Here is a 22,822-nt window from a genome sequence, read left to right on the forward strand (position 1 = left end):
CTTTTTCTGTTATGTTAACCTAATACTTGAAGTTACTTTCTCACAACAAATAAAATTATAATGCTGGATGAGCAGGTTATTTTTCAATGTCTTCCCAAACAGTAGTTTCACAATGTGAATCTTTTTTTTTTTTTTTTTTTTTTTAAGTAAGTTCAGCTTGGCTCCTATCTGTCTTCTCTATTATTATGCTACTTGAGTGAGATTCTGGTTCACTGAGCCTAGAAAGTAAGTTTGAAATGAAAAACAGGAGACACCTCATATTAAGTTCAATATCTTGACAGTTTCTTTTCTCTGTTCTGGTGTTAGAATATTTCAAGACTCATTTGCACAGAACTTGAACGTACAGTTGCAAAGAATAACAGTTTTTGGTTTTATATTTGTTTTACTGACTGAATGGTAGTTATACATGCTGACCCCAAAGCCAGATGACTAGTTGCAGTCCCAAGGCTTGCCACTTATGGGCTGTAACTTTGAGAGTTCACCATGACCTTACTGTGCCTCGGGGCCTTCATTTGAGTAAAAATGGAGATAATCATAATTCCTGTGACAGAGGGTCACTGTGAGGATTACTGGGCTAATACATGCAAAGCCTGTTTTCCAGTAAAGACTGTGATTTATCTATAATTATTATTGTTTTATGAGCTATCTGGAACAGATGCTTGAGAGCTAGCAGGGGAATAGTGTGGTGCAGTGTGGGGGGCTCTTGCAGTAGACAACGATTTCAGTATGTGTTTCCTCCTGCTGAGAGATTGGTCATTTGTATCATGTGGAGGGCTTATATAGTCCATTTTTCAGGGTTTTTGTTTGTTTGTTTGTTTGTTTTTTGCAGTTTAAGGGAAATAGTCACTAATGGATTTTTTCTGTGAAGAAAGATAACTAATCTTTATTTTATCAGCAACATTTAACACCGTTTAAATAAATGAATAATTGAACACGGCTCATTATCTTCACAAGCTGCTCTCAAACTTCATTTTTTTTTTTTAAAGATTTTATTTATTTTTTTGACAGACAGAGACAGCGAGAAGGGGAACACAAGCAGGAGGAGTTGGAGAGGGAGAAGCAGGCTTCTCGCTGAGCAGGGAGCCCGATGCGGGGCTTGATCCCAGGACCCCGGGATCATGACCTGAGCCGAAGGCAGACGCTTAACAACTGAGCCACTCAGGCGCCCCAAACTTCATTTTTTTTTTTAAGATTTTATTTATTTATTTGACAGAGAGAGAGACACAGCGAGAGAGGGAACACAAGCAGGGGAGTGGGAAAGGGAGAAGCAGTCTTCCTGCTGAGCAGGGAGCCCGATGCGGGGCTTGATCCCAGGACCCTGGGATCATGACCTGAGCCGAAGGCAGACGCTTAACAACTGAGCCACCCAGGCGCCCCTCAAACTTCATTTTTACTATAACAGTTTTGTCTTACTCAGTAGAAATAGTCACAGTTCTATCTTTACTGAAAATGTTGAGCCTTGAGCAGATTTCTTCTACATCAGCCAACTGAGACTTTTCTTTATTATTAAGGTGAGTTGTGAATTTATTCACCATACTCAGGTCCTTATCCTTTGTCATTATATATTTCTAAGTTTTCTTTTTTTAAAGAAAAAATAACAGTTCATCTCCTGGGTTTGAAAACTCCCAACTAGCCCCTTTCCTTGGCTAAGACAGTGTGCATTTGTGTGGTGGGACAAGCTTTCCAAAGGCCTGTCCCAGTTCCTTTGAAATTTATTTTTAAAAAAATTCAAAAACACCTTTTGTTGCTGTTACTGTTTTTAGGTTTTTAGAGAAAAGTTACCATTTACCATTTTGGTGTTCCCTTCCTCCCTATTGCACAGCTGAAATAATGAAGGCACAGTCCCCTTGAGGTGTGCTGGGTGCTGCGTCATGGCCTCCTGTCAGGCCTCTCCCCTGGGATTCCACCGTTTGTGGCTCAGGGCTGCACTAAGCACTTTTCCCTCTTGGTACTGAAGTGTACTATGCTCACCAGAAGACTTTCATATCTTGCCAACAAATTCTGTCAGTAATTTAATTCATATGCATTCACCAAGTTAATAACTTCACATACATCATGTTAAATGTAGTCCCTGCCCTCCCAAAAAAAGAAAGAAAAAAGAAAAAAGACCAATAAAATGCACAAATTAACAAAATTGGTGCTGTCCAACTCTAAGGGCAAGAACAAGGTTAGATTTCACCACTGATTTAAGTTATGCTTTTTGAGCACAGTAAAATATATCATTTTATTCATTAGTTCAGTAATGATATCTTTTTCAATGTAGCTATTTCTTTAATCCAGAACAGCTTTAGTATCATCTGTAATGTGAGATGTGATCAAATGTTTGCTAATTAAGAGAACTTTACCTTCCAAGCTGATTCTGAAACTGAACTTAAAAAAGAAACTTCTGGGGCACCTGGGTGGCTCAGTCTGTTAAGCATCTGCCTTTGGCTCAGGGTCCTGGGATCGAGTCCCATGTCCGGCTCCCTGCTCAGTGGGGAGTCTGCTTCTCCCTCTCAGTCTCCCTCTTTGCTCTCCCTCTCTCTCTCTCTATCTCAAATAAATAAATAAAATATTTTTTAAAAAATAAAAAAAGAAACTTCTGACAAATTATTTACCTGTTTGATTTTTTCATTGTATTGCTTTTAGTCAACATTTCCCTTTTTCAGTTTGATTTTCAGAATTTCTTTCAAATTTTGCATTAGTTGGTTTTTGTCTCCTCCTAAATAGTTTATATTTGACTTAAAATTAGGCAGAACTAGGGACCCTTGAGCCTTAGCTGAAAGACAGGTTGATACTGAGCTGTGTGGAGAGGGAGAGGTGGAGTCCCTAAAACTACCTAGTCTGTTCCATTGCATCTCAACAACAGGGCAGCAGGAAATGGAGGTTTTTTAAAAAAATTTTCATTTAAATTCAATTTAGTTAACATACGCTGTATTATTAGTTTCAGGGGTAGAATTTAATGATTCATCCATTGCTCATTACATCACGTGTCCTCGTTGATGCCCGTCGCCCAGTTACCACATCCCCCACCCACCTCCCCTCCAGCAGCCCTGAATTTGTTTCCAAGAGTTAAGAGTCTCTTATATTTGCCGGAAGCGGAAATATCTAAGATCCAATCAGCCTAGTAGCTAAAGAACATGCAGAGGATGGACTGACTATCCCTGCACTCTGGGGGGATGACCATGGTGGTCCAATGGTTCCTTCTTGGGCTGCATATGTGCTCATCTAATAAATAGCCATGAGCTTCCCTGGGAAAAGAAGAACACCAGCCACTAGGCCAGAGCCTTGAAACCACGGACTGTGCATTAGGCAGAGGCAGCGGTCAAAGCTGCAGACCTCAAAGAGCAGGCACTGCTGATGCCGGCCCTGCTTGGTCTCAGGGCCGTATCTAGTGCCACTGCCACTGCCCTTCCTACCTTGATGTCTCAGCAGGATCTTGTTCTAGGATCTTTGAACTGAGGGAGAGGCCCAGAGCAATATAACAGTGCTTTCTTGTAACTGGGTTTTTACAACTTTTTTTAAAGCTGTAAAAGTGGGGCGCCTGGGCGGCTCAGTTGGTTAAGCGACTGCCTTCGGCTCAGGTCATGATCCTGGAGTCCCGGAATCGAGTCCCGCATCGGGCTCCCTGCTCGGCAGGGAGTCTGCTTCTCCCTCTGACCCTCCTCCCTCTCATGCTCTGTCTCTTATTCTCTCTCTCTCAAATAAATAAATAAAATCTTTAAAAAAAAAAAAAAAAAGCTGTAAAAGTGGTACAGAGGGTTTGCATGTACCCATCACTCAGCTTTTCCCAATGGTGACATCTTACATAACTACAGTACAATAACAAAACTAGGAAATTGATACTGGTACAATATAATGAATTCGACTATAGACCTTACTTGGATTTCATGAATTTTCATAGAGATGATTTTTTAAAAATCATTGTAAGACTGATAAATCATGTTGTTGTTGCTCATGCTTTTCTCAGATTTCCTGTTTTGAAACAGCAGTCCACTTCCCAGTTTTTAAGATTTTTTAAAATTACAATTTGCTTCTGAAACTCTAGGGTTTATTGAGCAGATTAGAATGATGATAAGAGGTGTTACCACCGTCGGGACACACAAGGGAAATTTAGTGAGTTGCAGGGTGGACTTTACCTTTATCAACAGGAAGATCAGCTACATAACATATTTATACCTGGCTGCCACTTAAAACTTCGGACAAGAGATTTTAAAAAACGAAACTCATTGGGAATCAATTTTGCCAGTAGCAACCAAGTAACTTTTCAGATAAGCAGTTCAAAAAATGGAGGGGTGTTTTAAAATAATTGATGCTAATCAGGAAGCAGGACAGATATCACTAAACAAAATATTCTTTTTTTTTTTTTTAAGATTTATTTATTTTTGAGAAAGAGAGTGGGGGGTGAGGAGCAGAGGGAGAGAGAGTCTTAAGCAGACTCCGTGCTGATCTCACAACCCTGTGATCAGGACCTGAGCTGAAACCAAGAGTCAAATGCTTAACTGACTGTGCTACCCAAGCGCCCCAACAAAATATTCTTTCTGATCAAAGAAGGAATAGAAATCTGAGGCATCAGCTTTCAAAACATATGCAAATAATTGACTTTCTTATATTAAAATTTGGTGAATTGTCCGTGATGGTACCTAAGTAGAAGCAGAGTCTACACACATGTGCTAAATTTCAGTCAGAAGAACCTTCCACCCCACTATTCTGCTCCTTGTCTCACTTAAAAAACATTTTTAGCCCTATGTGAATTACAACTTTTTGTTATGCAAAACTCACTATGGCAAAAGGAGACCTGAGTATTATTAGGTATTTGAGTATTTATTTAAAAAAAAAAGTTAGTCCAACAGTTTTGTGACAAAAATTCAAAAAATTCAAAGCTTTGATATAAAAAGTGACAAACTGATTTTACTAAGAAATAGCTATGTACTCATTCCATGGACTTGGAGAGAAGTTCTTCTTTATAGACTAGCACCAGTGTAATAACATTATCTTTCTTACTGCATTGGCTTGCCCTGTTGTTCTGATACCCTGATACCACTTAACTATTCATTAACACTCGTGTTCTTCAGCCTCTCTCAAAGAGTCAGGATGTTATTGAACATTGAAAGGCAAGGTTCTCCTGAGTTTGCTTATCTGCACATATGATAAAACCTTGTAAGAGATCTGAATTCAAAATGCCCTCTGCAGCTCTTCCAGTAAGGACTAGAGCTCCATGAAGATGCTCCAGAAGGTTCTGCGTGAACCAGAGGGTTCACATACACACTAGAAAGAAGCACAAACCTAATGGGAAAAACGTAAAACGGGCACGATGGCCCAGCATTCCTCATTTTGTAAGATGTCACAGTTGCTGGCAAGTTTGGGCTTTTAAAATCCTGTTTGAACATCCATATTTTACGGAGATTTTGGTGAGTCAATCTCTGGAATGTTTAGGGCCAACCACGGTGACATGGATCAGCCCTAGAGTCGACCCTAGGCAAACCCCAGGCATGGAGTTTAATTCCTGGATTAAATGTACCTATATGGAGCTGACTGGGCATTGCACTTAGCTCCCTACTTGTTCTTTCAGGAGGCCATTTAATGTAATGTTTAGGTATCCAGGCTCTAGAGACAGACTCCTTCGAGTCATATTCTAGCATTGCTTTGTATTATCCATATGACCTTGGCTGAGCTCCATGCTTCAATTTTTTTCATTTCTAATATATTGAAATACCCATTTCATATAGTTGTTGTGGGGAATTAAATGGGATAATTTCATTTAAAGTGCTAGCATAATGCCAGTGTTGTATCTGCAGTGTAGCTGTGTACAGTGGTTACAGACAGATAGTACCAGCATGGGAGTACTAAAGGCAAAGTCACGGACAGAAGATAGTTGATGGGAGAATGGGTTAAGGACATCCTCAGAGCATGAATATAGTAGGATGTAATAGGCTTGAGCAAGGGGAATACATTTGAAGTCCATGAGCAAAACTGAGGTCCAGACTAACAGAAAAGAAGGCACAGGCTGAACAGGGTTACATGAGAAGTTTATCCTGCACAGTAATTAATTATTACTGTGTTATTATTTATTATTTACTTATTATTAAGTAATAATCCTGCACAGTAAGTAATTAACATATATATATCAATATAACAATGAAATATTGTAGTGCTAATAATTATTTAGAATAACTAAACCCTGTTTCAACAGAAGAATGAGAAAACAAATTTAGTCACATACTGCTAATAGAAGTATAAATTGGTATAGTTTTTCAAGAGACCTAATTGGCAAAATAAGTTAAAGTCCTTAAATTTATGTATAGCCTAAATTACTCTTTGATTCTACTCTCAGGTCTTTACCCTACTGAAAAGCTACTTAAATTTACAACAGGAAGAACGTAAATGAATTGTGACCAATCCATACACTCTGTTACTAATATTCAAGTTAAAAATCATTCAGTAGTTGACTGCAGAAATCCACATGTGTCTTTTACAGTCTTTCAACAACTATTACATTAGTTGAGCTCTGTAGAAAGGAATCTTCTTTATTCATGAAGAAAAGTCAACTCAGGCTTTACTGTAGAATAAGGGAGCCTGAACTCTGCATGAGTTCTTACACTGTGGTGTAATGCCTCTCCGGAGTGTTGAGAGAGCATTTTTGTTGCTTTATAATATTGTTATTGGCAAGCCCGTTACTGCTGTATAATAACAATACTGAAGTAATGCTGTTAGTTTCTTGATTTCTTAAATTGAGTGTAGAATTTAGAGTCATAACATTTAAATTATTCTTTAAATAAGAATTACATGTGGTATTTATGCATCTCATGAAAAAACAAAAACCAATAAGACATTTCACTTATCAAATTGGCAAATATTTTTACAATTTTATTGAGGTATAATTGAAGTATAATAAGCTGCACATAATGTATACAGTTTGATCAGTTTTGACATATGAACTGTTTTTACTTAAGGCATTTCTGACACCAAATATATGAAGATTTTTTTCCCTCATACCAACCACTTCTCCAATTTTCCAGACACCAGTTGAGTGTCCTACAGTTCAACTCAATTCGGACATGACCCAGAATTAACGGAGACCCCCACAGATAAGGGCTCAGCCCCATGAGACTGCCCCACTTCAGATGCCAGTCACAAGTCCCATGCCACCACCTACACTTCTCACCAGCTGGCTATCAATTTAGGAAGTTCCCACAACCCCCTCCTCACGTTTGATCATTTGCTAGAATGGCTCACAGAACTCAGGAAGGTACTTTATTTACTATCACTGTTTTTTTTGTTTGTTGGTTTTTTTTTTTAAGGATATAAAATGAACAGCCAGATGATGAGGTGCATAGCGCGAGGTTCAAAAGGGTCTGGCGCACAGCAGTTGGCATGGGGGTGCACCACCCTCCCAACACATGAATATGTTCAAAACTCGGGCGCTGTCCAAGCTTCATCATTTAGGGGTTTTGTATGGAGGTTCCATTACATAGGCAAGGTTGATTACATCATTGGTGAGCTCTAGCTCTTCTCACCTCCCCAGAGGTCAGGGGTGGGGCAGAAAGTACCTTTTTTCTTGTTTTGGTATTGGGTATTATTTGAAAATCTTCTCACTTATCTACACAGAAAGCAGAGGCAAAGATTTTTTAATAATAATATTCAATACCAAAATAGGGAAAAAAGGCACTTTCATATGTTAATATGGGAGTGTGAAATTCTTACAGCTTTTTTGGAGTTGTACCAATTTGGAACAAATTGTTAATGTCAAAAAAACCTAAAATGCATATTGTTTGAATAGCAATTCTGCTTCTAACTTAAGGAAATAAATTTTCTTGTAAACAGGGATTTAAAAACAAAAATGTTCATCACTCTGTTGTTTATAATTACAAAAATTTGGAAACAAGTTCGATGTCCAACAATATGGACTTGTTTAAGGAAACAATTCATGTAATGAAATATTATGCCTTAATATTAGTAGTAGAAGTATATTGTCTTATAAACAACGGGATCATATGGTATTCCTATGTTTTAACATATTTTTTCAACTCAACGACAAAAAAGTCCATACAATAAAAAGACTAAAAGCATATCTTTAAAGCAAAATGTTAGTAGTTTCCTCTGATTAGTGAGATTTATCTGTATTTTTTCCAATGCGTGTTTTCTTTAAAAAATTTTTATTGAAATTTCTTCCTGATTATAAAACTAACACAAAGGCATAAAGTCAATCCATAAAATCCATAAAATATATATTAATTTGAACTATATAAATTATTTTTTAAAAAATAACAACTGTTTTATGTTTTGATGCTATCAGGATAAAGTCCCTGGAGCTTGGCCCCTGCCTGCCTCCACCTTAACCTTTTTCAGTTCCCACCTCTCCATGCAATAGTGGTAAGGAACTGCCTGAGGTTTTCTGACACACGCACTCTGCTGGTCCCTGCCTTTATCTCTCTGCCTTCAGTGCTCTTCCTCCTTGGCTTTATTCTCCTTATCCCCTGAAATCTGTGTCATGTCGAGGAAGCCTTTCCTGAGCTCCTAGTGCTTCTCCTTTCCCATTCCCACTGCTCTCTAGATCCACCTTTACTGGGCCCCTACCACGTTGCATTAGCCCTTTTCATTTTCCTCTCCCAACAGACAGAGCTGACTGCAGGTCAGGACAGTATTGGTTAGCACAGTGCCTGGAACCTAGCAATAGGAGCTTAACTATGTGTGTGCGTACGTATATGTTTAACTGCATAATAGAAATAAAGATGTGATGGGATCAAACAGTGGGGAGTGTTGGAAGAAGTGTGACTATATCTGTATGACTAGAGCATGGGATCTTCATGAAGAATTTTTTTTTTTTAAGAGTTTATTTATTTGTCAGAGAGAGAGAGAGCACAAGCAGGGAGAGTGGCAGGCAGAGGGGGAAGCAGGCTTCGCACTGAGTGGGAGCCCGATTGGACCTTGATCCCAGGACCCTGGGACCATGACCTGAGCTGAAGGCAGACACTTAACCAACTGAGCCACCCAGACATCCCTTCATGAAGAATTTAGATGAAAATAGAAATATAAGGAGGAGCCAGATGATTAAGGGCTTCATATGTCATCCCAAGGAGTTTGGATTTAATAGTGCAGTGATGAGAAGCCAGAAAAGATGTTAAAGTAAGAAAATGGCTAGCCTTAGAATTTTTCAAAGTGTTGTTATTAATGTTACATTAAACATTCGGATATAGAATTGTTGAATCAGTATGTTATACACCTGAAACCAATATAACACTGTATGTTAAATATACTAGAATTAAAATAAAATTAAAATTAAAAAATGGGATATAGGGCGCCTGGGTGGCTCAGTCGTTAGGCGTCTGCCTTTGGCTCAGGTCATGATCCCAGAGTCCTGGGATCGAGCCCTTCATTGGGCTCCCTGCTCAGCGGGAAGCCTGCTTCTCTCTCTCCCTCTCCCACTCCCCCTGCTTGTGTTCGCTCTCTCGCTGTGTCTCTGTCAAAAAAATAAATAAAATCTTTAAAAAAAAAAAAAAGGGATATAAAAGAAATTTGTGAAGTCCTGGGTTAAACCAAGTTGAATAGATTTTTGTTCTTAACTTCTCAGTCTTTACTATGCTAATGTGCATTTTAAATCTTCCAAAAGGTAGGGGTGTGTGTATGTGAAATCGTTTGCATTATTTCCTAGATTTATTTATCATGGAACACTTTTATTTGGGGCTATGTTATAGACATTTGGGGAAATGGACACCAGGGAGACTAGCAGCAGTGAAACCTTTTTTTTTTTTTTTTTTTTTTAAGATTTTATTTATTTATTTGAGAGAGAGAGAGCGCTCGAGCAAACACAAGGCGGGGGGGGTGGGCAAAGGAAGGAGCAAACTCCCCGCTGAGCAGGGAACCCAACGCAGAGCTCCATCCCAGGACCCTGAGATCATGACCTGAGCTAAAGTCAGATGCTTAACCAACTGAGCCACCCAGGCGCCCCAGCAGTGAAATCTTTTAGTGATTGTTACAGTAGTCCAGGTTAGAAACATTGAAGGCTTGAATCAGGTTAGTGGTGGGAGAGAGAGAGGCAAGAGCATGGGAATTAAGTTGTGTCTGTCAGAGCACTTTCTCCAAAAGTGGTGATTTCTCAATAATTTTAAAAGAGCATGATTTGAGAGTTGCTAGTATCTGATCCAAAGACAGAACATGCAGTGTGAAATGTGGTTTGAAACATCTCTGAGACAAATGGTTGTCAAAGGAAAGGGCTTCTTTTATATGTTTACAACCCCAACAACTGATAACATAGCCCTAGGCTCACTCCTCTTGATATCAGAACCAGCCCATGGTCTGGCTTGAACTCACACACTTGATGATGAAGGGACAAATTCTAGAGTGGATATGGTAACTGCTTATTTATGGGTGAGTCAAAGATGGTTGTCAGGAGTGTAGGTTGGACAACTGAGCAGATAGATGGTGGGATCATAAGGAGATTAACAAGATAGGAGACAGTGCTAGTTTTGGGAAGAAGATACTCTGTCACTTTTTGAAATGTTCATGAGTTCAAGTTGTCTGTGGGACACCCTTGTGAGGAGAAGAGCACCTGTACACCATCAGGTATATGAGTTTGTACCTCAGATGACTTGGACTGATTCAGCCTTCATTTTACTTACTGTTTCTCAATTGCTGCATATGTTAGGGGTTTCATGTCTCTTTATGAGATGATAAAATACTAAATTGCAGGTTGAAGACCCAGCACATTCCTAATCTTTTTAAACTTCTGATTTGGGAATATTGAAACATGTTATTCACCTCTAAATTGAGGCTGCAATTGCCTCGGCACGTATGGGGAAGAGGCTTAATTGACAGTGTTTCTTACTACTTTGTTATTAAACCAAGTAAAATCATTAAGTTAATAATGCTATAACATGTTTCTATTTTAATTATTTTAAATGTAATAACAGTGTTCCTTCATTTTATTTATAGCTCCAAAAGGAATTCTTCATTTGTCTCCTGATGTTTATCAAGAGATGGAAGCCAGCCGCCACAAAGTAATCTCTGGCACTACTCTAGGCTATTTGTCACCCAAAGATATGAACCAACCCTCAAGTTCTTTCTTCAGTATATCTCCCACATCGAATAGTTCAGCCACAATTGCCAGGGAACTCCTAATGAATGGAACATCTCCTACAGCTGAAGCCATAGGTTTAAAAGGAAGTTCTCCTACTCCCCCTTGTTCTCCAGTACAACCTTCAAAACAACTGGAATATTTAGCAAGGATTCAAGGCTTTCAGGTATGAATTAAAAGCAAAAACAAAACCAGAAAACAAATTCATTAGCCCCAAATCCTCCATCTCTGTCCATCAGAAAGCTCATCCTTGCCTGCTAGCGTGACCTATATGCCACTTACATTGTAAAGTATTAGGAACACAGAGGTCAGAAAAAAGAGAGCCATATGCACGTGCCTCGTTTTCTTTTATTTTCATTCTGTCCATTCATCTTTTGCTGCCTGGCTCTCCTCCATTTTCCTTCTTCTTCCTCTTATTTATTTTTTATTTTTTTGAAATATTTCTAATTCTCTGTTCTGTCTTCCAGTTGGTCTTGATTGGGTGCATTTAACTCCTCACTCTGTCTTCCACAAACAAAAATTCTGCCTTCATACATTTGGTATTAGTATTTAGCACTGAGTTCTCCCTCATTTACAATAAGGCTGAGTTTTTCTAATGATGATTTTACTTTCATAGCAGTTTTGAAGTTGGCATTGTATTGCTAGTAATGATTCAGGTATACTGTGAAGGTACAGCATCTTAGAACTCTATCTTAGGAGTTAATTAAACATGGTATTAGAACAATAATGACATGCTTTCTAGTTGTTTGAGGCATAAAAACATGTATTTGTTTTAGTGGATCATGTTTTGAACCGTCTAGGGTAGCACCTGTCTCATGGTACTAACAGTTTTGTTCCACCAGTCAGTCTGACTCTAGCTCACAGCTCACTGAACTTATGTATATGAATTTGGGGATGGAATTTTTTTCCCCTATTTATTCTTTGTTCCCTTAAAAAAAAAACACCCCACCGTTCTTTCTGGATAGAGCTTTTAAAAGAATTGTTAACTCTAGGAAGAGGAAATACCTGTGTTCTGATATCTTAGTTGCCTTGAAAATCATGTACTGAACTGTAACCGCTGACCTGACTGGATGAACAGCCACAAGCTCATGCGTAGAAAGAGTGTACCGCACCCTCAGATTTCACTGTTTTCATCCCTTTTCCATCTTAGTCTTATTCCTTAAGACCAAAAACTGTAATTTCTTTAGAAATGCTCTAGAAGCTCTGTATTGTGTAGAATAATCATGTATTTATAAACATTTTACAAGTTTAGATATAAAATCAGAAAGAAGATCATGTGTTTTGGCAGGTATTTTGCATGGTTTTTTTTGTTTGCCTTCACAGAAACCCGATTCTTTCAAATCTGTTGCCAGGTAATCGTTAGTGTTTTTAATTAGACTATTAATATGAAATTGAAGAAGCTGTTACCAATTATTGGCTCTGTCGTCTGAAATTTTAAACACTTAAAGTTAAAATTTTAGAATTTGTTTTTGTTGTTTACCTTAAGAATGACAATAAATCACTGTTTAAAATAAAAAGACCTCGATTCATACAGTTAAAGTACTGGAAAAAAGCTAATAATTTAGTTCTATAATCTGCACACAATGAACTAGAAATAAACTGTGATGAAAAGAAATTCAGTGCTTATTTACAGATCTAGTTATTTAGAAATGTCTGAGAGTAACACTGCATTTTTATAGAAACAAAGCACAAAATACATTCAAGCTCTGAATTGATTTTTTTGCTTGGAGATGTTATTATGGTAGATAATAATTTTGCTGCCAGAAGAACTACTTAAATTTTTTAATTTGTATTTATTTGTTATTTCTTGGTGATGATAACAATGATAATTTTATAATTACTTTAGTCAAAATGTAGAGTCTATTGCCCCCATTATTGGGCTGACTGCTCAGACCTCTTTTTAAAAGCTTATGCTAAGATAATATGCTCTTATTTATGGACAAGTTAAACATTCCCAAATTTGTGTACTGTGATTTTTACATACTAATGAATATAAACAGATGGTTTTAAAACATTACTGTGCTGCTTTGGTCAAATGAGCTTGGTATTGATGTGAAATATTGTGTCACTGATAGATCGCAACCTGCAGCTGAGCAGTGAACAGAAGCTCTGTGGGAAATGGCTTAGTGTCCTATCAGGCACAGAGCATATCTTCATAATGTCACGGTAAAAGGTTCTTTGTAGTTAAGAGTTTTAAAGCCTATTTCTTTATAGGTAACTTTCTCAGGTATCTTTACCTGGTAGAAAAACATGTAGACTGTTTCTCTTTCTTAAATGTTTCAATTGGACTGTAGTTTAGAAATTATAGGGCCAGCTTGTTATGGATTACATGCTATTCTGTTATTTTTATTTCTGGAATTTAAAACAATAAATTCTTTTTCTGTGTTTCTAGGTTAGTACTTTTTTTATTTTGTTATTGTACACTGAGTAGATATTATTGCTTATTGAATATTGTATAAACCCTTCTTTGGCCTTCCTTGCCCATTGAAATTTGACTTCAGCCTATCAGAGCCATTGTATGTGACAGCTATATTGTATTACAAAGTAAAAATATATTAGTGTACTGAAAACTAAGTTGTTTTAACTTTAAAATTTTTTTCGTTACCCAGTCTTTAATTGAAATTTATAAATTACAGAAAGCTTATTTGCTCACTAGAATGTAGGTATTAAGCTCACATCCTTTGCTTAAATCTACAAAATAATTAAAATTATTATACAATTAAAGTTATTAATAAAACTGACTTCACAGAGCAGAATGTGATTGAACACTTGCACATTCTTGGTAATTCTTTGATCGTTGCTTGGGCGCACCTAAAATTTTTATCTTATTTTAGATGCAAGCTTTTGGAATCCCATCATAAATGAATATGTGTCTCTTTGAGGTTTTATTGAGTGCATTTTAACTATCCTCTTTTAAAACCTGAATGTTCTTATTGATTGTTTTATTATTTTTTAGAAAGAGAAGTTTTATGTCAACAGTTCTGTGAGCCTTAGATTTTGTCCAGCCCAGTCAGTATGCTTCTATAACTTCAATGCTTTTCACAAAAACTCATTTGAAATTATAGTTATAGTTATACCAACATGTTTCAGGGTTCTTTGTTATGTACCTTGATACTCTTTAATTATAATGCCAAAACTATTCAGCTTTTTAAAGACAATTATTATGGCAGAGATGTTCTTGAAATTCTGTGCATTTGAACCAAAGTGGAAGACTTTGTTTTGTTGTGTTATAATTTACATTATTCTAAGTTTTTATATCATTAATATGCTTTACCATACTAATGATATTAGAAATTTAGATTTGAATAATTAGATATAGGCAGTTCCTTTGTCTTTTGGTTCTTGCATCAAGTCTAGTGTATGTGTAGGGGTGGGGTGGTTCCCACACAGCACCAAGCAGGGTGTCTGAGAATTCAACTCAGTTCTGATACTGTCTCCATGGAGACAGCATCAGATCCCACAGATCAAGGGTTCAGTCCTACAAGACCCTACTCCCCACCAACTGTCGGATATCTGTCAAGCCCAGGTTGCTAACTGTACTTCTGACTGACAGCTATAAATCAGAGGTTCCCCCAACTTCCTCCTCAGGTTCAATTAATTTGCTAGAGCAACTCACAGAACTCAGAGAATTTTGCTAAATCCCCAGTTTATTGTGAAAGGATATAACTCAGTAGAGCTGGATGGAAGAGATGTCTGGGGCAAGGTATGTGGCTGGGGCACAGAGCTTCCATGCCTTCTCCTGGTGCACCACTATCCCAGCACTTCCATGTGTTCAACAACCCAGAAGCTCTCAGAACCCTGTCCTTTTGAGCTTTTTTGGAGGCTTCATTATATAGTCATGATGGATTAAATCATTGACCATTGACAACTGATTCAACCTCCAGCTCCTCTCCCCTCTCCTGAGGTCAGGGGGATGGACTGAAAGTTCCAACTCTCTAATCAGTTTTTGGCTCCATTGGCAGTCAGCTCCCATCCATAGATGCTTTCAAAAGTCACCTCCTTAACATATAACTCTGTCACTTTCAATACTTTGGAAATTCCAAGGGTTTGAGGAGCTAGTGTCAGAAAAAAGGGTTGAAGACCAAATATATATTTCTTATAAGTTACAGTATCACACTTTATTTAAATGAGTCATTAGATGGGGCGCCTGGGTGGCTCAGTTGGTTAAGCGACTGCCTTCGGCTCAGGTCATGATCCTGGAGTCCCTGGATCGAGTCCCGCATTGGGCTCCCTGCTCGGCAGGGAGTCTGCTTCTCCCTCTGACCCTCCTGACCCTCCCCCCTCTCATGTGCTCTCTCTCTCTCTCAGTCTCTCTCTCTCAAATAAATAAATAAAAATCTTTAAAAAAAAAAAAATGAGTCATTAGAAAAGTAATTTGATTGGAAATGAAAATGAATTCTTTTAGCAAATTATCCTTTCTAGATGAATTTAATTTCAGTTTGCTATTCTGTGCCCCTTTTTGTGATCATCCTCCATTGAACAGTGTTGATTTTTGAAACCTTCAGAGTAAAATATTATAAACTAGGTTTGTTTTTTTCACATAAAGAATATAAAGAAACAGTTGTTGTCTTAGTTAAACCATGGTTTATTTTATAAAATCAAAGAGTTTTTTATAGAGGAGCTTTTTATTATTGTGTTTTAGATGTTAGTGCCATTTCCAGCAAGATGAAAATGTCAGTAGGGCACCTGGGTGGCTCAGTCGTTAAGCGTCTGCCTTCGGCTCAGGTCATGATCCCAGGGTCCTGGGATCCAGTCCCACATTGGGCTCCCTGCTCAGCGGGGGTCCTCCTTCTCCCTCTCCCTCTGCCTGCCGCTCTGCCTACTTGTGCTCTCTCTCTGTCAAATAAGTAAATAAAATCTTAAAAAAAAAAAATGTCAGTAGAAAGCTTTGAAATATCTACTTAAATTAAAAACTTTCTTTTCAAATACAATTCAAATTTAATACACTTCAACTGATACGTCTCCTTTTGTGAAGTTTAATATGATTATAGCAGGCTTCTTTTGTAGTTATAGGCTTCTTTTAAATATTTGTTTAACATATATGGCATATAACATTTTAACAATATGACCTTAATATAGATTACATTGAGAATATGGTATGGGGGTGCCTGGGTGCCTCAGTTGTTAAGCGTCTGCCTTCGGCTCAGGTCACAATCCCAGGGTCCTGGGATCGAGCCCCGCATCGGGCTCCCTGCTCAGTGGGAAGCCTGCTTCTCCCTCTCCCGCTCCCCCTGCTTGTGTTCCCTCTCTCACTGTGTCTCTTTCTGTCAAATAAATAAAATATTTTTTAAAAAAAGAGAGAATATGGTATGGAAGGTAGCTGGCCAATCTGAGAATTAACCTTTTTTCTTTCCCTTTTTTAAATCTTCCCTATACCTCATTTTTTATAATCCAGATATTTATCATCAAAGTGGCTGTTTGCTGCTTTTTTTTTTTTTGAAGAATGAGGGATCCATTTTTTTTTCCCAAGAGCAATATAAATTAAACATTGTAGGTTTCTAAAAGCAGAATATGGAGAAGGAAATCCTGCGTATACATACACTCTCCCACTTAGAAATATTTTTCCCCAATTTAAAACTTATCCTTGAAACACAACTTACTTTGTCACTTCTGAGCCCAAATTTTCATCTACACTGTTACACAAATGGCTGTATAAAGTGAAGAGAAGTTATTCAGAGTACAATGAGTAAAATACATTTGTCGATTTGGCATGGGGTCAACAGATTCTGCTTTGATTGCAGTCACTCTTTAAAAATCCCTCTTGGATTTGGCCTTTACTACTTTCCAAAGACCTTGGAGAGCTTGGTTTAGTATTTGAACTCTCCCCAAGGCTTGGTCTTTCTATAGTGACCCTAAAACTCAGGTTTGTTCTTCAAATGGGCAACCCAAGTTTGTGCAAACTGACTTATTATATTGTTATCATTATATTTGGCATACTTGGCCAAACCCCCAAAGGTATGCAGACTACCTATTACATAACTGGACTTCCATAAAAACCAGTGGAATTACCAACTCATTTTGCTAAAATTTCCAACTCTATAGAGAAAAATTCTAGTTGGAAGAAAGAAATCCTGATACATATAAACATATAATATGATCAATAACAATAATACAGGTAAGAATCAAGCAAGTCTTGAGTAAAATAGTCCATTATAACTGTATGAACTATTCAGGACTAACTTCACCCTAAATCACTGCAGAGGATAACCTAGAACTCAGAAGGACAAAAATATTCATCTTGAGCCTTGATGTACCAGCACACACTTAGTAAGACACATAAGATATTTCAAAGAAAAAGTAATATACAACCACAGAAAGAGCCTTTCCTACCACAGTGACTTTGATATGGCTCTAAAATGAGCCACTGTGGTACAGAAAAAAAAATGGCTGTCATTACATGTCTTCCCCAAGTAGAAATATCTATAGCTTTCGCTGTTTGCATCGGAAGAGATTTCAGCTCAGCATAAGAATGCTACTTGGAATCATTTGAAAATCAAGTCTTTGAAGAAAAAGAAATGATTTTTCATCTAACGGTGAACCACGTTTTCTTTTGCTACAAAAGGTTGGCAATGATAGGATTTTTACTTAGTGACATAAGATTAATTTTAGTACCCATCAAGTCCCTTCATGTCTGGCTAGTAGCAGTATACGAATGCTCATTCTAAGTCATGTTGAAATGATCTACTTCCCTCTCTCCAGCATTCAGCTATATCTAAGATTTTTACTGACAGTGGTTAAAATTTCATGTGTATTGTTCTCTTCTCACCCAGGACAATTCTTGAGGAAGAGAGAACAGTATGTGGGATTACACCCTGAAAAAGAAATTAACATAGCAGGGGCATGCTTTATATCAGAAATATATGGGTAAACAAGGAAATGAAACTGGTATTTATTGATTGACTCATTATATATTAGATAGTGATGTAGGCATTATGTACATTATCTTATGACACAAGCAGAAATGCATGGTACATTTTTGCTTTTTGCTACAGATCTTTATTTTATTTTAAATCAAACTATTATATAGTGTTTGAAGATTGATCCCTGTAAGTAGGACTAGTTTGTGGTGATGGTCCATGGTCTTCGAGATATTGTTTTGTTTTAGTCATAGATTTCATTAATAAATTTATTTAAGCCCTCATAACTGAGTCTGTTATTTAAGAACTCTGACTCTCTTGAGCTAAAAGGAACTTTGGATTTTATTCTGACATAAAATTTTATTATGTAAATACACATTTGAGGGACTACACAAGTAAGACATCCTATTAGTAATGTAATTTACTCATTTCCCCGTGCAGAATTATTAACTTTAAACCCTGACAGATCTTAGGTTCTGAAAAGTTCTGCTATCTTATCATGGTCACATCAAAAGGCAGCTTTAACTGTCAGAGATAAGGGATATTTGAAAAACTTTCAACATGTTTTTATCTGTATTACTGTCATTTTTTTTAAGTATAAGAAAAGTCCAGAATCAAGTCCTAAAATGGAACATTTGAGGAAGCAAGGACCGCTGTTGAAGATGACACAGTGACAGCTTGAGTAAATCTTAAAGATAGATGATATATTATGGATGGTTTTCAGTAATTTCAGTATATAAAAGAATTAGATGGGTATGAAGTTAAGTGCGCTAGAGATGTCAAGCCATTGAATACTGGAATTGATTTAACTGAAGAACAGGAAATGGAACATCTGCTTATTCACTCTGGGCCAGTACTCCCAAATACCTACACATGCTAGGTAGCGTGCCAAGCACTGGGCACAGGAGGAGTTATGATCAAGTTGGGGACAGACAGGTAAATAGAACCAGCATGCAAAAGGTTGGCCACCACCATAAATTAATCCCATCTCCAGGGGTCAGTGTTTGAACATTACACAACAGTTTGATAAAAAAAACTTAAAGATTTGTAGCATGCTGCATGAAATTATGTAATTCTGCCCCCATAATAAGAGGCATGATAAGGGTAACCTGATAAGTGTTCACTTGAGGTGTGGTTAACCATGTCAAGAATCACAAATAGGAATGAACAGCTCTGACTGAAGGAATTAGGGGAGAATTTATAGCAGACAGGACATTTGAAATAAGTTTTAAGAAGCACATAGAATTTTTAGGTGAATAAGAATTGCAGGCAGAAGCTAAGCAGTGAAGACATAAAAAGACATGGTGTTTCAGAAAATGCTTAGAGTCATAGAGGCAGTGGCTCGCAGGGAGACCAAGAAGCTGTGTGTTGCTGGGAGTTTGGATTTTAGGTGCTAGGCAGAGACCATGGACTTACTTTTAAAAGGGTAGTGACATTGGTTTTGTATTTTAGAAAGATAATTCTGTCAGCGATACAAAGCATGAACTAGACAAAAAAGAAACAAGAATGATAGCCAAAAAGACTAATTAGAACTGTTTTGAATGAATTCAGGAGAGAAATAACAAAGATTGAATTAGGGCAGAGCGGGTGGGTATAGAGGAGTGGGGCTGAGGTACGCTTGTCTAAGCTACAGCTGAGAGAATTAAATGATCTCTTGTGCTGGTTTTTATGGGGACACTTTCACTGGCCTGTTCCAGGTGGAAGCCAGATTCACATGTGTTGAAGAGTAAGTAGAGACTGTTTGAGGATACATGAACTATTTTTTCAAGAATTTGAGAGTGAAATAAAGTAGGATAGTATGAATGTGACATGTTTTAGGCAAGGTTTTATGTTTAGTATCGATGAGATGAGTAATCTTAGAGGAAGTTAATGGGTTCCATTTTAAACACATGGAATTTGAGTTGCCTGAAATAAAGTTGTGCAATAGGCAGTTCTAAATGCGTCTGGTGATCAGCAAGAAAGGCTAGGACACACAGTTTGGAGAGTCGTCTTTATATAGATGTAGTTGAAGCCATAGAAGTAGTTAAGTTTATGGGGTGCCTGGGTGGCTCAGTCTGTGAAGCGTCTGCCTTCGGCTCAGGTCATGATCTCGGGGTCCTGGGATCTGGTGCCCCGTGTTGGGTTCCCCACTCAGCGGGGAGTCTGCTTCTCCCTCTGCCCCTCCCCCTGCTCATGCTTTCTCTCTCTTTCAAATAAATAAAATCTTAAAAAAAAAAAAAGAAGTAGTTAAGTTTGACCAGGGAAAATGAGTAATAGCCTAGGAGAGATTCCCGATGAATATTAACAATGTAAAAATTCATTTATCCATTAATTCAACTGAAATATATCAAGCACCTGCCATGGGCCGGGTATACTTCTTGGCCCTGAGGATATAGCATAAGTGACAGTCAAGGTTTATGTTAGCTCATTGAGCTAACATAAAAATGGGTGTGTGGGGGTGGGATGTGGAGTAGGGACAGGGGACATCCAAACATATGATAAACTCAAATGGTGTTAATATCCTAAGGTAATAGTTGCTAGGAAATTGTGAGATTAGTTATGATTATTTTAGGGAAGTATATGCAAGAGACTTCATGTCTCCATCTGTTGTGTCAAAGATAGCTATACCTTTTTAATCTTTTAATCAACCTTATTGAGCTATAATTATATACAATAAGACACAACCATTTTATTAGACAGTTTCGAGAAATATATGCAACCATGTGACTGCCACCACATGCAAGATGAGGATATTTCTGGGGCACCTGGGTGGCTTAGTTGTTAGGCATCTGCCTTCGGCTTAAGTCATGATTTCAGGGTCCTGGGATCGAGCCACATATCAGGGTCCCGGCTCAGCGGGAAGCCTGCTTCTCCCTCCCCCACTCCCCCTGCTTGTGTTCCGTCTCTCTCTCTCTCTCTCTCTCTGTCAAATAAATAAAATCTTAAAAAAAAAAAAAAAATGAGGATATTTCTGTTACTATAAAAGTTTTCCTGGTCCCTCTTTGCAGCTTGTTTTCCCCACCTCCCTATGGCTCCAGATAACCAGGATATCCTCCTGTCACTAAAGATTAGCTTTGCCTTTTCAGGAATTTCATAAAAATGGAACCATACAGTATGCATAGTTTTGCATCTGGCTTCTTTCACTCACTATAATGTTTTTGAGATTCTTCCATGTTGTATATATCAGTAGGTTTTTATGTTTGTTTTGTTTGTTTTTGTTGTTGTTTTTTATTAAGTACTAGTCCACTGTATGGATGTATACCACAAATTGTTTCTGTTTACCTGTTGATGGACATTTGAGTTGTTTTCAGCTTTGTGCTATTATGAATAAAGCTGTTTATGAATATTCATGTCTAAGATTTTATGCAGACATCTTTCTCATTCTCTTGGAAAAATTCCTTGGAGTGAATGTGCTGGGTCACATGGTGAGTGTACATACAAATTTATAAGAAACTATCAGATTTTTTTTTCAATATGCTGTAACATATTACATTCCTACTAGCAATATATGAGGGTTCCATACATTAATATGATCAGTCTTATTCAAATAAGAGTACAGTGGTATCCCATTTATATTTTAATTTGTATTTCACTAACGATCCATATGATGAGCTTCTTTTCATGTGCTTATTGGCCAATTACAGATCTTTGTGAAATGTACACATCTTTGTCAAGTTTCTAATTGGGATTTTTTTTCTTACGGAATTATAAGAGTCCTTTTTATATCCTGTGTATAAGTCCTTTGTGTTGCAAATATTATCTCCCTACCAGGATGATCTTGACATACTCAATTTAATTTCATCTGCAAAGAGCCTATTTCCAAATAAGGTCACAATCAAAAGTATAGAGAGGTTAGGACTTGGCCATATCTTTGGGGGCCATTGTTGAATTTACTGTATATTTATTGCTTTCATCAAATTTGGGAAATTTGGGGCCATATTTTCTTTGAGTAAATATTTTGCCCGCTTTCTCTCTTCTCTTCTTCTGGAACTCCATTTACATGCATTTTTTAAATATTGTCCACAGATTCCTGAGCCTTTATTCATAAAAAAATTTTTTTCTCTGAACTTTAGGTTGTATTATTTCTATTGATCTGTAAGTTTACTGTGTGTCTTTTTCATCCAGTGAATTTTTTTTTTAACTTTGGATATTGTGTTTTCATTTCTCCAGTTTCCATATGGTTCTTTTTGAAGTTTTGGTTTCTCTGCTGCGGTTTCCTATCCATTCATTCATTATGCATGTATTTTCCTTTATATCCTTGAGAAGAGTTAAAATAGGTGTTTTAAACACCTTTTCTGCTCATTTCAACATTGGATATATTGGCTTTTGTCTCTATTAATTGCCTTTTCACTGGAGTATGAGTCACCTTTTCCTCTTTATTCCAGGTCAAGTAATTTTGGATTGAATCCTGACTATTGTCAATGATACACTATAGAGACTCTGGATTCTGTTACATTCCTCTGCATAGTTTTGAATTTTGTTTTCTGAAGCAGTTAATCTGGCTGGACTCAAACTACAAACTTTGTCTCTCATCTTAAACTTTCTATTCTCTTGGCTTCTAGGAGAGTCTCTTCTGGTTCTCGATCAACTTTTTTGTCAGCTGCTAAAAAGAAGAACCTAATAGAATTTATTGGTTCCTGCTCCCTATTAGAAGTAATTTCAGTGGAAATTTTTGTAATGACATTAGTGATAGAGGAGAAAGTTCAGGTAGTAATAGTAATATTGTCCCAGATTAAAAATAAAAATAGCTTGAAAATAATCTGTCATATTTAGTGTTTGCTACTGCAGCCTAAAGCAGCAACTTCCTTCTTAGCTTTTGGAAATGAGGTAGCATTTATTGATATTTCTTGGTTCAAATTTCTTGGTCCCCATTGCTAGGATTCCCATGAATAAGCCTCTATTATAATTTTTTTCTCTCTAAATCTCTAACTTA

The 22,822-nt window shown here is 37.3% G+C and overlaps 1 protein-coding gene across 7 annotated transcripts in view; it reads left to right on the forward strand.

The window, feature by feature from the left end:
- STAU2 (staufen double-stranded RNA binding protein 2) overlaps positions 1 to 22,822 on the forward strand; it is a 304,830-nt gene that overhangs the window by 173,838 nt on the left and 108,170 nt on the right. For all 7 annotated transcript variants that reach the window (XM_036065333.2, XM_036065329.2, XM_036065332.2 and 4 more), the window contains one exon: positions 10,912 to 11,219. In XM_036065333.2, the coding sequence (XP_035921226.1) occupies positions 10,912 to 11,219 (308 nt within the window). The remainder of the gene's footprint in view (positions 1 to 10,911; positions 11,220 to 22,822) is intronic.

The sequence above is a fragment of the Halichoerus grypus genome, chromosome 5 (assembly GCF_964656455.1).
Source record: "Halichoerus grypus chromosome 5, mHalGry1.hap1.1, whole genome shotgun sequence".
NCBI lineage: Eukaryota > Metazoa > Chordata > Mammalia > Carnivora > Phocidae > Halichoerus > Halichoerus grypus.